Source organism: Clytia hemisphaerica, unplaced genomic scaffold, assembly GCF_902728285.1.
Source record: "Clytia hemisphaerica strain Z4C2 unplaced genomic scaffold, Clytia hemisphaerica genome assembly, whole genome shotgun sequence".
In the NCBI taxonomy this organism is placed as follows: Eukaryota; Metazoa; Cnidaria; class Hydrozoa; order Leptothecata; family Clytiidae; genus Clytia; species Clytia hemisphaerica.
This window is the reverse complement of record NW_027104390.1, coordinates 1,179,134-1,191,065: the sequence shown is the minus strand read 5'-3', so window position 1 is coordinate 1,191,065 and position 11,932 is coordinate 1,179,134. Positions and strand designations below refer to the sequence as shown.

The 11,932-nt window shown below is 35.3% G+C and overlaps 2 protein-coding genes across 2 annotated transcripts in view; one reads left to right on the top strand and one right to left on the bottom strand.

The window, feature by feature from the left end:
- Window positions 1-277: 277 nt before the first annotated feature.
- Window positions 278-11,932, bottom strand: part of LOC136819859 (all-trans-retinol 13,14-reductase-like) — a 133,700-nt gene continuing 122,045 nt past the window's right edge. The window contains exons 9-12 of the mRNA XM_067076108.1: window positions 11,404-11,577; window positions 10,588-10,736; window positions 2,243-2,342; window positions 278-1,598 (exon numbers count right to left, since the gene is read on the bottom strand). Of these exons, the coding sequence (XP_066932209.1) occupies window positions 1,449-1,598; window positions 2,243-2,342; window positions 10,588-10,736; window positions 11,404-11,577 (573 nt within the window). The 3' untranslated portion in view covers window positions 278-1,448. The remainder of the gene's footprint in view (window positions 1,599-2,242; window positions 2,343-10,587; window positions 10,737-11,403; window positions 11,578-11,932) is intronic.
- LOC136819856 (kelch-like protein 3) lies at window positions 4,574-10,428 on the top strand. The gene is made up of 4 exons (XM_067076105.1): window positions 4,574-4,853; window positions 5,386-5,472; window positions 9,113-9,193; window positions 9,768-10,428. Exons 1-4 carry the CDS (start codon window positions 4,577-4,579, stop codon window positions 10,244-10,246), a joined length of 924 nt encoding a protein of 307 aa, XP_066932206.1. The 5' UTR covers window positions 4,574-4,576; the 3' UTR covers window positions 10,247-10,428.

Below are 11,932 nucleotides of genomic sequence, written 5' to 3'. Positions count from 1 at the left end.
CTCCCAGAGTTTTGACCTCAACAGAGTTTTTCTAATACAATGGTAATAAAAATCAGTTCCCTCAAGGTACACATCCCTTTCAGACTTATGGGCCATTCTGACTTCAATAATAATAATGTGTTTGGCTGCAACATACTTTTCACAACATTTTATAAAGATTTTCGAGAAATGTGTAACTAATTAAGGACAGTAAGAAAGAATCATTCCCCTAACGTAAAATTGAGTAGAAAATAGAAAAATAGTGAAGTATCATAAATACAATCGTGGTCAAAACTTTTCCACCGACAAGTCCCCCCTCTCCCCCCAAAATCAATGTTGAAGTTGAATTTTTGCACCTTTACAAGACTCAACATCAACACTGATATTGGGGGGAGGGGGTGGACAAACAGTTCTGTCCAGGATTGTAGTAAAACATAACAAAAAACACATATGTAATAGATTGACAATATCGCTATATCTATAAAAAGGACAAAATTGGTTAATTTTCTTTACGAATTTCACGTTACTATTTTTTATAAAATGTAAATTTATCACACACTGACCCTCAAAGGCTTCAATATCCATGAACACCACTACATTTCTGCACACACACATTTTGTCATTTGTAGAGTTATTCCCAAATTGGGTTATAAGGCGAGATCAACGGGACAGTGACAATGTGCTATCCTGACACAAAAGGCATTAGCGAAGTTAAGTATCGGTAGATATTTTGGAACGACGAACGTTTTTTCTCTAATACAAAAAATCAAGCGGATATTTGTTCTAGAAGCAACGTTGATTATTTTACGGAGTAAGTCTGTCTTTCTTTCGGACTACATACCCGTCGGAACAACCGTGGGGAGGCTGAAGGCTCAAATGGGATAAAATTCAATAGGAATTTGAAAAAAAAAATCTCATTTTGTGGTGAGGCTGAAGTGGGGGGGGGGTACTAGGGTTGGCGAATGAGGGATATGTGCGGACGAAACCTCAAAAAACCGACCTTTAGAGAGACGGATTTTTGCTGAAAAGGTGACCCTTAAAGAGACTTTGTTACAATTTTTTCTCTGGAAATCAAAAAATTTCCTAAAAATCCTGAATTTTCCGACCCTTAGAGAGACTAATTTGAAACTTTCTTAGTTTTCCGACCATTACAGAGACTTTGAAAGGTGAAAAAACCGACCCTTACCGTCCGCACATACCCATCATCCATTTTTGCCTAAGTACCCCCACCCCGGGAGTCTCCCCAGTCTCCCTGCTTCCGCCGAACCTGGACTAGCCTGTACGAAGTTCCCATTGCGCAAACGAAGGCTAGTGGAAACACGTTCGTCGTCGCAAACATTTATCGATACTTAACTTGCTGAATTAACTATGTAGCGATGACAGGGAGAGGGTACATTGTGATGCACATTCTAACTAATTTAAAGAAAAACTATTTTTGCGACATAAGTTGCTATGCATCATTGATAACATCATCTGTTCATAGGAGTGTCACTAAAGAACAACTGGACAGCTTTGGCGAATGATGATGCAGATGACCAGCCTGTCTCTTTTCGAATGTCGTTAGCCTGTTGTCGCATGATGGTGATCAAAAGACCGACACCTTTGAAGAAGCCAAGAACCTGTGAATAAAAAAAAGAAATATATCCATTGAACAAAACGAAATTAAATCAGATTCTGATAGTTTCAAACTTATTCTAACCTTTTTCAAAGTACTTTCGAGGTAAAAACTCAAGAAGTTCGCTCAAGAGAGCCTTCGAGGATATTAAAAAAGGAGTTATGTCTAGCATGCTAAATTCAAGAAAAAGGGTTGATAAATAATACAAACTAACAATATCACGTTACATTTATCGCATTATCATATAACACCTATATTATTGCATAACACCCGTTATAAGTAATAGTTATCGGACAGTTGCGAGTACAATATGAGAAATATTTTACGAGTTCCGAGATTTTTCCGTACAATATTTAGGAAAATATACGGAAAATCTGGAACGAGTGAAATATTTCCATATTGTACGAGCAAATGTCTGATAACTGGTTTATCGGTGATTTATGCACTTTTTGTGTCGGAGGACACTTTTGTAGCAAAGTGACGTTAGATTGTTTCTACCGCTACAATGCAACAACATCTTTTCGTCAATTTTGTACATGTAAAATACAAGATATATTGTACTCTTTTTAACCAATCAGATTGCAGATATTTTTTGGATCGCCGATAAAAACTCCAATCTAGAAGGAACCCTAAAGAACTATAGCTGACCTTGATAGCGCCCAACATGCCACCATACATAGCACCTGCCACCGCTGGCGTCCACGCATCTTGTCCAGCCATGAATAAGTTAGGGATCTCAGTGTCGGCTCTGCGAAAGAAGAAAAAATAACATTTTTTGACTACAGATAAAACCGATACTTGAGTGGAAACAAAGAACTTCTAAGTTTTGAGATATTCTCAATAGACAACAGGAATCAAATACCGAAAAGTACTTATGCTTTCTACCGGCGTATTCCAAAGTGATATCCTTTTCAGATTCAAAATTTATACTCTCTGGTCTCTATAACCAGACAATAATATTCAATTTCCAAGAATTCTCCATTCTTATTCCAACCACCCCCCGGCAATTAGTTTTTGAAAAAAATTCAAATCCCTGCCTATCAGCATGAACATATAAACAACTGGACGTCTATCTTCTATTGTGTCTTTGAAGCGAGCTTCGTTGCCGCCTGTATATCAAAATTGGTATAAAAAATCCGACATATTCCGTCACAATTTTATTTCTTGAATTACTTAGCTAAATGGATTGGATGAATGGATGTCTAGTCGTTTTTATGTTCTGCCTATTAGAGCCTTAATAGTAGTTATAAATTGAGTCTAATCGCAAGAATTAAAGAATAATATTCAGGAGGTATACCTTTCTTACAAAAAAAAAAGGTTATTTTTAAAACATCAATCACTTCACAAATTCAATTCATGACAGACAAATATGAATAAATCATATTTCCAAGAATTTCAATTTGTTTATTGTTTATTGTTTATCATTGTGTCGATTGGTGTGTAAGTAAGAAAAAGTCGACGAAAGAAAGAGAGAAAGTTGTACGAGGAATATGTTTGAGAAAATTCAAAAATTGAAAAAAAAATTTGGATTGGATATTTCCAGGTATATAATAATAGACGGGGGATTGGAATAAATAAACGGGGTGGGTGTAGTAATCTCAAAAATCAATACTGTAAGATGTAGGGGTTGATGTAATAAAGTTTTCGGTAGAAAAAGGTAGAAAAGGTGGAAAAAGTCAGGCAAACACATTGGAGTTGTCAGAGTGCTGGCATCCGCTAACGGATTCCTATACAACAAGGCAACCTGAGGTTTTGTATAGAGGTCTGCGATTCAAACTATCCGATTTATGGTTAGTTGGAGGTAAAGAGAGACTTTTTTTATAAAGATTGCTTCTTGAAGAGACCAAGCCAGGGGAATCTTGTGTGAGTCTACGAAACGTTCGAGTTATTGAGGTTCCACAGTTATGGAGATTTTACTATTCAGAAAGGTTTGGGACATTTTCAGGAATATTTTCCCAAAAATTATTAAGTGGGGATAAAATGTTCATCAGAGTAAACAACAATGTTCTCTAAGGATTATCTTAAAAATTATCTTAAAATGTTCTTATGTTCACTATTTTGTGAGTATTTTTGTCTATTTTCATTAAAAATCGGGTGTTTTGGCGTCCACAAAGCTTTAAAATGTTCTTAAAGGCTATAGCGCTATACTTATAGTAGGGGTCGGATTTGGTAGCACTTCCATGGTATACTCTGAAATACATGCTGATGTCAGCCCGAAAGCTGATTGGCTTAACCGACAGTTATACGCAGTTTAAGAGTATAGCTAAAACTTTGTTATGTTTTAAACAGTAAACGAAAGTGAATGAAGACAAAATGTAAACAAAAAGATTGCAGAAGTTTTCGAATAAATTCACAATAGAATGTCTTCATTTAAAAATAGAAACACTCGATTTCATTCAGAAGAAAAAGACATTCTTTTTTTCTTTCAGTTTTATGAAGTCTTTTTGTGTTGTTGTTGAACATTATGGTAAATTATATTCACTTTTTTGAACATATTTTTTGGAATAAAGTCACTTTTGGTTTTTGTTATGATCCAGCACTCCTAAATACTCCTCCGTATGGATGTTTGTGCCAATGCTAGATCAGCATTTCATAAATATACCATGCGTTGTTCCCTTTAACTCGTCGGTTGGCTTTGAGGGATCTGGTAATGAATTTACAAGAAAAAAGTGTCAGCACTTGCTCGTCTATGAGAACGTCTAGATGCAATGACCTCAGACATGACATTTTGACGTCTCAAAACTCAGTCTCCTAATTTGATACATGCATTAAAGGTTTTATTTTTACATAAGTGTTCCCGTTTCATATCAGAATATTTTATCTTTCTTGCTCCACATCCGTGTCAATCCAATGTGGAAAAGCTTGTGAATTAAAGTTGATGAATAAGCAAACGATATCACTCCTATGTAAAAACAAAAACTTTAAAAGGGGCTTAAAATAAGAAATTGAACGTTTATTTGTATTTTCGTTTTTAGTGTAAAAATGTCTATGAAAGAAGTAAGTCAAGAACAAGATATGTTGTCTTACGAAGGATTATTTTCAAAACCATGGCAGGACAGTGACGCAGTTTTGATTGTGGAAGAAAAAGAACTTCACGTTCATTCGAAAATTTTATCCATCGCTTCACCTTACTTCGAAAAAATGTTCAACGGAAATTTCAAAGAATCGCAAAGCAAACGAGTCACTTTGAAAGGCAAATCTTTTGATTTGATTGAGCAAATGTTGAAGATTATTTATCCAAATGTGGATGCAGAATTTGGTAATGAATTTACTTTCATTTAGTGTTATTAAAAAGAAGAAAACAGTGGACTTTTTTTGCAAAATATATAAGTAAAAAAGGCTTTTATGGTCAAAATGTTAAGAACAAGTTGAGAACATTTTAATCAACATCTTAGGAGTTTACAGAAAATTCTGAAAACAAGAACATTTTTAAGTATGTCTTTAAGCTTAACACTCGAAAAGTAACTTAGCTAGAACGCTTAAGGCATCAAAATGCACGCGCCATAGCGCCACTTAGAGAGCAGCTTTAAGACTAAGAAGGAGCCAGAAATTGTCCACGCCGACGGAAAAAATTCTTTTGACCTTCGACACTTCCTACGCCAATTCTTCAAGGTTGTAATAAAAATTTACTTCATTGATACATTGCTGTGTTGCTTTGGCAAACAAAGAAGGCCCAAGGTCTAACGCCCCCCCCCGCCTCGCGCCCGCGCAGATAAAATAGAACTATAGATTATACTAGTATATGAAAATAAAATCATCATGGTTAACTTCTTTATTATTTTCAATGTCAGAATTTAACACGAAGTTGTGTGATAGTTGCTACCCAGAGGCGAACAACAAAAAGATACAATCATGTGAAGATTGCACATTAGCCGAAGGTATGATAGTATTCTTTTTTTCTTTTAAGCTAAATGTTTGAAACAATTCTTGAAAAGATAAAACGTTAAAAAATTTGTAGTTAACGAGAATAGTGGTATTTAATAGACGATATCGGATTTAGATAAATGCAATGCATTCTGGTTTCTAGGGACTCTCAAAGGAATTATAACAGATCAATTATAATAGATTATAATTCCTTTGAGAGTCCCTAGAAACCAGAATGCATTGCATTTATCTAAATCCGATATCGTCTATTGGTAAGTGAAATTAAGGTCGCGACTATCATACTAAGCCTTGAGACCTGTTCCAAAAAGATTTTTTTAAGCATTACCGAGTTTATGTATGCGTGTTTTTCTGCGACGGAGACGGTTAGTTTCTGATTTGACTAAATCTTGATCAACTAAGGACGATAGTAAATCAGCACTTTTACCGTCCTCGATTTTGTGGGTCAGAAGTGCAGGTTATTCCAAATCGCTTCAGTCACTCCGCCGAGTTTATGTATGTGTTTTTCTGCGACGGAAACGGTAAGGCTCAGGACAACGATAAATCAGCACTTTTACCGTCCTCGATTTTGTGGGTCAGAACTGCGGGTTTTTCCAAATCGCTTCAGTCACTTTACCGTCCTCAAAAGTGCAAACACCTTATCGGGGAAAAAAATGTCGGGGGAAAGTGACGAAAATTTTGAGGGGGTGACAAAATTTTCCCCCGACGAATTTTTTCCCCGATATTTAATCACCCGACCAAAACTTTTACCCAATTTTTTTATCCCCGACCAAAACTTTTACCCAACCAAAATTAAAATCTTAATTTTTTACACCTTTATTAACCGAAATTAGTGCTTTAAACGTCGTATTACAAGATCTTTTTTCGAGCTAGTGAAGAAAACCATTACATTTGGACAATTTAGTTGGGTGAAAGTGACTAAAGTCTGTCCAGATATAATTGGCAGTGGAAACAAGAATGCCTGTAACTTTTGATAGTCAAATATAATTATGGAAACATTTTTTGCTTGTTTTAGAGAATCAAAAGCGCTATATTTGAATGTATTTTTGGTTAAAAAATTCGCAATTTTTAGTGGTTAAATTTGCGATTGCAAAAATTGAGCTTTTTTTCTACTTATGCTATAACGTTCATTTTTACATCAGTGGTAGTTCAACCTTAGGTTAAGAAGTTTGTTAAATTTCAAGGCAAACAGAAAAGTCCTTCGGAAGATATGGGACCCGAAATACCCCTTGGTAGCACTTTTCTGTGAAATATCAAATCTCCAACTTTTTAGTAATAAGTTTTGTTTTGTCTTGGAAAAACAGGACATTTTATCAACTTTCACAACAAACTAACTTCTGTTATACCTGAAAAATTACATACTTGCAATCAATATGAAAAAAAAAAGTTTGCACCCAACGAATGCAATGCCGACAATGCAACAATGGGAATGGTTGATGAACTGATTTTAGCTAAAAATTTAAACATGGAGCAAAATTGACTGGTTAATGATTGAATTTCCTTTGGTTTTTTTATCTACAACAATGAATTAACTGCTGGGGCTAGTGACAGTGAAAACTCGTTGCAGTTATAAATTTCAAATTTTAAAGCTGATAACCGGATCCGGAACACCACGGCCTCAATATGAAGAATGTTATGTTATACTTGTTAAAAGGTTTACTGCATTGAATATGGATGTAAATGATTTGAAATCACCTCACATGTACAGTTAAAATTTTTCTTGAACTTGGAGATTTTCTTCCCGCGTGCATTTTAAAACGTGGAAAACTTTAGTCGTAAATTTAGAGATCTTTTGTAACTTGTGTTTTAAACGTGGAAACTTTTGTCGTGGATTTGGAGATTTTTTTACCGTCAACTGCTCCAACTTGGGACTATCTGAAAAAACATGGGACAGCAATTTGGCCACCATTTCACCGAACCACAAAAGTCATTTGATTTGATTTAATGAACGGCGTATTAAAAAATGGGAAAACGATGGTGGGTTTGACGTCACTCGCGCGGCAAGTTACACACGCGTTTTTTGTTAATCCCATCGGGCGATAGGTGGTTAGGCAGCGGGTGTTCTCTAATTCTCCAATCGGCGCTATCAGTGAAAGTTATCGTGACATGTTATGAAAGGAAGTATGATTGATAAACTTGGTGGAGTTATCAAAACAAATTTGTTGTCAAAGAGATTTAACAAGTTAGTGAAAATACAGACCAGATCAACCAGTCCCATGTTTCGACCAATCGTCCCAAGTTAAAGCAGTTGACGGTATGTACATTTAAAACGTGGAAAATTTTGTGATAAATTTGGAGATTTTCTTACACGTGCATTCAAAACGTGGAAAACTTTTGTCGTGAACTTGACATTTTCTTCCACATGCATTTAAAAAATGAAGAAAACTCAAGTGATTTCCTGGCATGACAATTTATTTTATTTTCTGAGATTTTTTTGGAAATTTTGATTGTTTCCAAGTATGTGACATTTTTTGCTCTTGCAGCATGCTCTTGGAAATCTTAAAATGGCTTCTGTTAGGGGAATTTTTTCCTATCGACATTCTTTCAGATTTAGTCTGGAGATCCATACACTCTATTCAAACAAGCAAAAATCCCATCAAAAGCTACTCATTGAGAGTATGGTATTTTTGACCCAGTTTGAATTTGTTTACATTTGGTTTGAATTTCGTGCCAAAAAAGCCGTTGATAAGGTTAGCCAATTAGATTCGTGCACTTCCAATCAAAACAATAATATCACGTGGTTTCAACAATTGTTTAACAGCCAATAGAATTCTGCGGACAGATTTGGCAAAAATACCCGGCCACTCTGTTATTTCTATCAAGATTTCTACTTTATTATTCGTTTTAACTAAATGCTTTACTTCGAAACCACACGAACAGAGTAGACGGGTCCCCCAGCTATTTCAGATTATGAAATGTTTCCCAGTATATAAAAATGAGATTTTTTTTTTTTTGCATTCTGTCGGAAAATATGAAATTGTTTCCCTGTTTTGAAAGATTTTTACTTTTTAGCACGTTCATTATTTCAAAAAACTCCAAAAGTTATATACTTTAAATTTTTACATTTTTTACAATATTTTATATATGAAAGTATAATGCAAAATATTTCATCTCATTTTGAAAATATATAAAATTTTCTTTGGTTTTCTTACTGTGAAATATTCTTCTTTTTGTCTATCTTTCATTTTAAATATTTGCCCTTTTTGGCTATATAATATTTCTGGAAATCAGCGCTTAAAATAATGATTATATAATTATGTCTTTTGATGTGTTCAACAACACTCTACTTGGCGGTGCGACGCCGGGTGACCACTAGTATAATACTAAAATCCATTTAAAGTCCACCTAAACGAAAATTAAAGTTCCAGCCAATTTCATTACTGCATTGTTGTTCTCAGTCGGGTTCAGCTTGGATATATTCCGTGATCCGTAGCTTTGAACCTACAGTCATCTTATGAATAATCCTGTAAATACTTGCAATAACATAAATGGAATTTTGAAATTCTTAGGGACTTGTGTTGCTTGATGTTATCTGAGATTTAAAGCACTTTGAAATCTTTTGGGGACATCAATTATTATTTTAACATTTGTAAAGGAAATATTTATCCGCATCTTTGCGGCTCTTGTTATTAATAGGATTGAACTCGTTGTGTGCAAAATGTGTCAACCCCGGAACTGAATTATGTCCAAAATGCAAGAATTACTTTTTCAAATCAGGTATCAGAATTTAAATTCATTTTACCAGTTTACATTTTAACCGAGATACATTTCCCAAGTGGCACACAACGTTGTTATAATATTCATCTAACGTTAAATGAACGTTAGGGACCTTAGATGGACGCTGTAATGACGTTATGTGCCGGCTCAGGTGAAAATTTAATCGAATAAGTAGTATCGAATTCTCTCGTCGATTCAGTCCAAGTAATACTCTCGAGTACCTAATAAGCGTCTTCCCCGCTAATTTATTTTTCAAAAATTTCCCACCTAGGACATTCTTATACCAACCCCTCCCCCCGCTTATTAATTTTTGAGAAATAGTTTTTTGAAAGTTCCCTTTCGCTTTTATTCTGCTGAAGTAGCCTCTTTTTCAAAAAATTTCCACCCAAGACATTTTTATTCCACCCCCTGCTTATTAAATTTTGAGTATTTTTCGACCCAACCCGCTTATTCCAAACCCCCCTCCCCCGCTTATTAGGTACCCAAGAGTACCTGGAGAGCCATCCAAATGTATTTTGCGTTCAAAATGATAAGTAAAAAAAAACTATCATTTAAACACCTCTAATTTCTTTAGAAGAGGGTCGATCACAACATTTCGAATGTTTGAGGAATCTATCCAAATTACGTGATGAATACATTATTTCCTCGTTGGAAAGAATCGTCGATGCCGAAGTTCTCTCTATGAGCAAGTCCTTGGCTGGGTGTACAATCGAGTACACAATGGAACTATTAGAATTGGCTGACCATCTGCAACATCAAGAATCGGCTGACCTCTGTATACAAAATTTGACATCTCGATTAAGCAGCTATGGCACTTGTACCGATGATGGAGGAAACATAAGAAATGTGACTTTCGAGAAAAACATCAGCCCGAAATCAAAAAACAAATTGAAAGGATTGATAATGAAAAAGAGATTCGAGCAAGTAGAAAAAGAAATAGAATTGCTTGAGCAGAAAGGAGATCAAAGCAAAACCACAACCCAAAAATCCTTTGGAATTTCCTTTGGGTCACCGGCACCGGCGTTCCATTCTTCTGAGATAAATCATAGATGAGTTGCTGTTAGCCCACTTAGAGACGCGCTTAGAGATCTGAAAATTTTAGCCAAAGATCTGACCGTCTGAGACAATAACTCACCTGGAGAAAGGTCGGTAAAAGAACCTTTTTTGTGATTATATATTACTATTGAGATAAAAATGAGCTGTACTTTTAACAGCCGAGAAAAAAACATACTGTATTTTTTTGTTTTACTTTTGTTTTCTGGAAGTCAAATCTGGACCTCCCAGACGCTGCAGGCTTTGATAACCAGCATATCACTACGACTATGATTGATAAATGTGTTACAATGTAGAATTGACGTCCTAGGAATAACAAAAAAAAACTTTTTAAAGCTTACCTCATGACCCAACGTGAGTTGTCTTTGTTAGCGAATTCCAAATTACACCTTGTACCGTAAGAACCACCACGGAACGATTGTAAAAAGTTGGAATCGGAGACAGGTGTACCACATTCGTACCATAATACTTTGCCTTTGACTTGAGGAACCTATTGTCGCGTTAACAGAAAGGGTATGAAATATTTAGGCTACGAGGTCAGATTTGAACGGCCGACTGTTGCCTTTTTCTCTGCATTTCTATCTCGATGTCAGAATGATAGCCGATACATTGTTCAAACATTTGCTGGAAAATGACGGTGAAAAAAATCACTACATTAGCACAGAGCCCGGTTTTAGATTTCCGATAGCTTTTGTAAAAAATGAGGGAAGATAATGAAGATATTGTAGCAATTATTATAGCAAAAACTTGAAACTGCAGTTTCTTAAAGAATTTTTACCGTTTCTCAGATCGAATAAAAAAGGAACAGAAATCGACCGTTCTAAAAAGGTCTTATGTACTTTTGACTTTTAAAAATGGCAGTGACTGATGAATGAAGTCCAAATAAGAAACAAAGGTGTCAAAACAATAAAACCAGCCAAACCTTTTCATAGAGGACATCTAATAACTGATCAGCAAAATTCTGTTTTTGAAGGAAACAATTCATGATATGCGCCATAGTTTTTATCTGACATTACATCATGGAACCAACAGTTGATTGGTTGTAAGTGACGTATTGACTGATTTTACGTCACTTACAACCAATCAGATATTGGGTCTGTGATTAAATGTCAGAAGTCATTGCAATGGTGCATATCATGAATAGAAGCATCTCAAACCTTTTCATAGAGAACTTCTAATAATTTATCAGCGAATTTCTGTTTGTATTGGTCATATTCATCGCCACGTTTGTGAGTTCTCATGTCTTGCCATTTCTCGAACCATTCGTATTTTGCATCAGAAATCAAGATACAGTTGGAGATACCTGGGAAACGTTTCTTCCATGTTGGGTCCTGTAGGATAGATAAGTTCAAAAATGGGCTTTTAAAGGTTTTGTTTTTACATAAGTGTTTCCGTTTCATATCAGACACATATTTCATAACAGGACAGTGTCTTGCTATTGTTATATTATGATTATATAAGCAAAAAAAATGTTTTTCTTTCCCTCTTTCTGACTAATCTTGCTCCACATCCGTGTCAATTCAATGTGAAAAAGCTTGTAAATTAAAATTGATGAGTAAGCAAACGTTATCACTCTTATTTAAAAACAAAACCTCTAACTCAATGAATAATAGCGCATGCACCTTAACAAGGGTTTAACTACTAATGTGCTTAAGATTGCGAGAAAAATGATACCTGGCGCCTCGC

Bases quoted from the DNA above. Each gene is read 5' to 3' on its own strand.
- LOC136819856 (XM_067076105.1), top strand. From the start codon at position 4,577: ATGTCTATGAAAGAAGTAAGTCAAGAACAAGATATGTTGTCTTACGAA. The intron at 4,854-5,385 runs GTAATGAATTTA...TTTCAATGTCAG, and splicing joins AAATGTGGATGCAGAATTTG to AATTTAACACGAAGTTGTGT. The intron at 9,194-9,767 runs GTATCAGAATTT...TAATTTCTTTAG, and splicing joins GAATTACTTTTTCAAATCAG to AAGAGGGTCGATCACAACAT.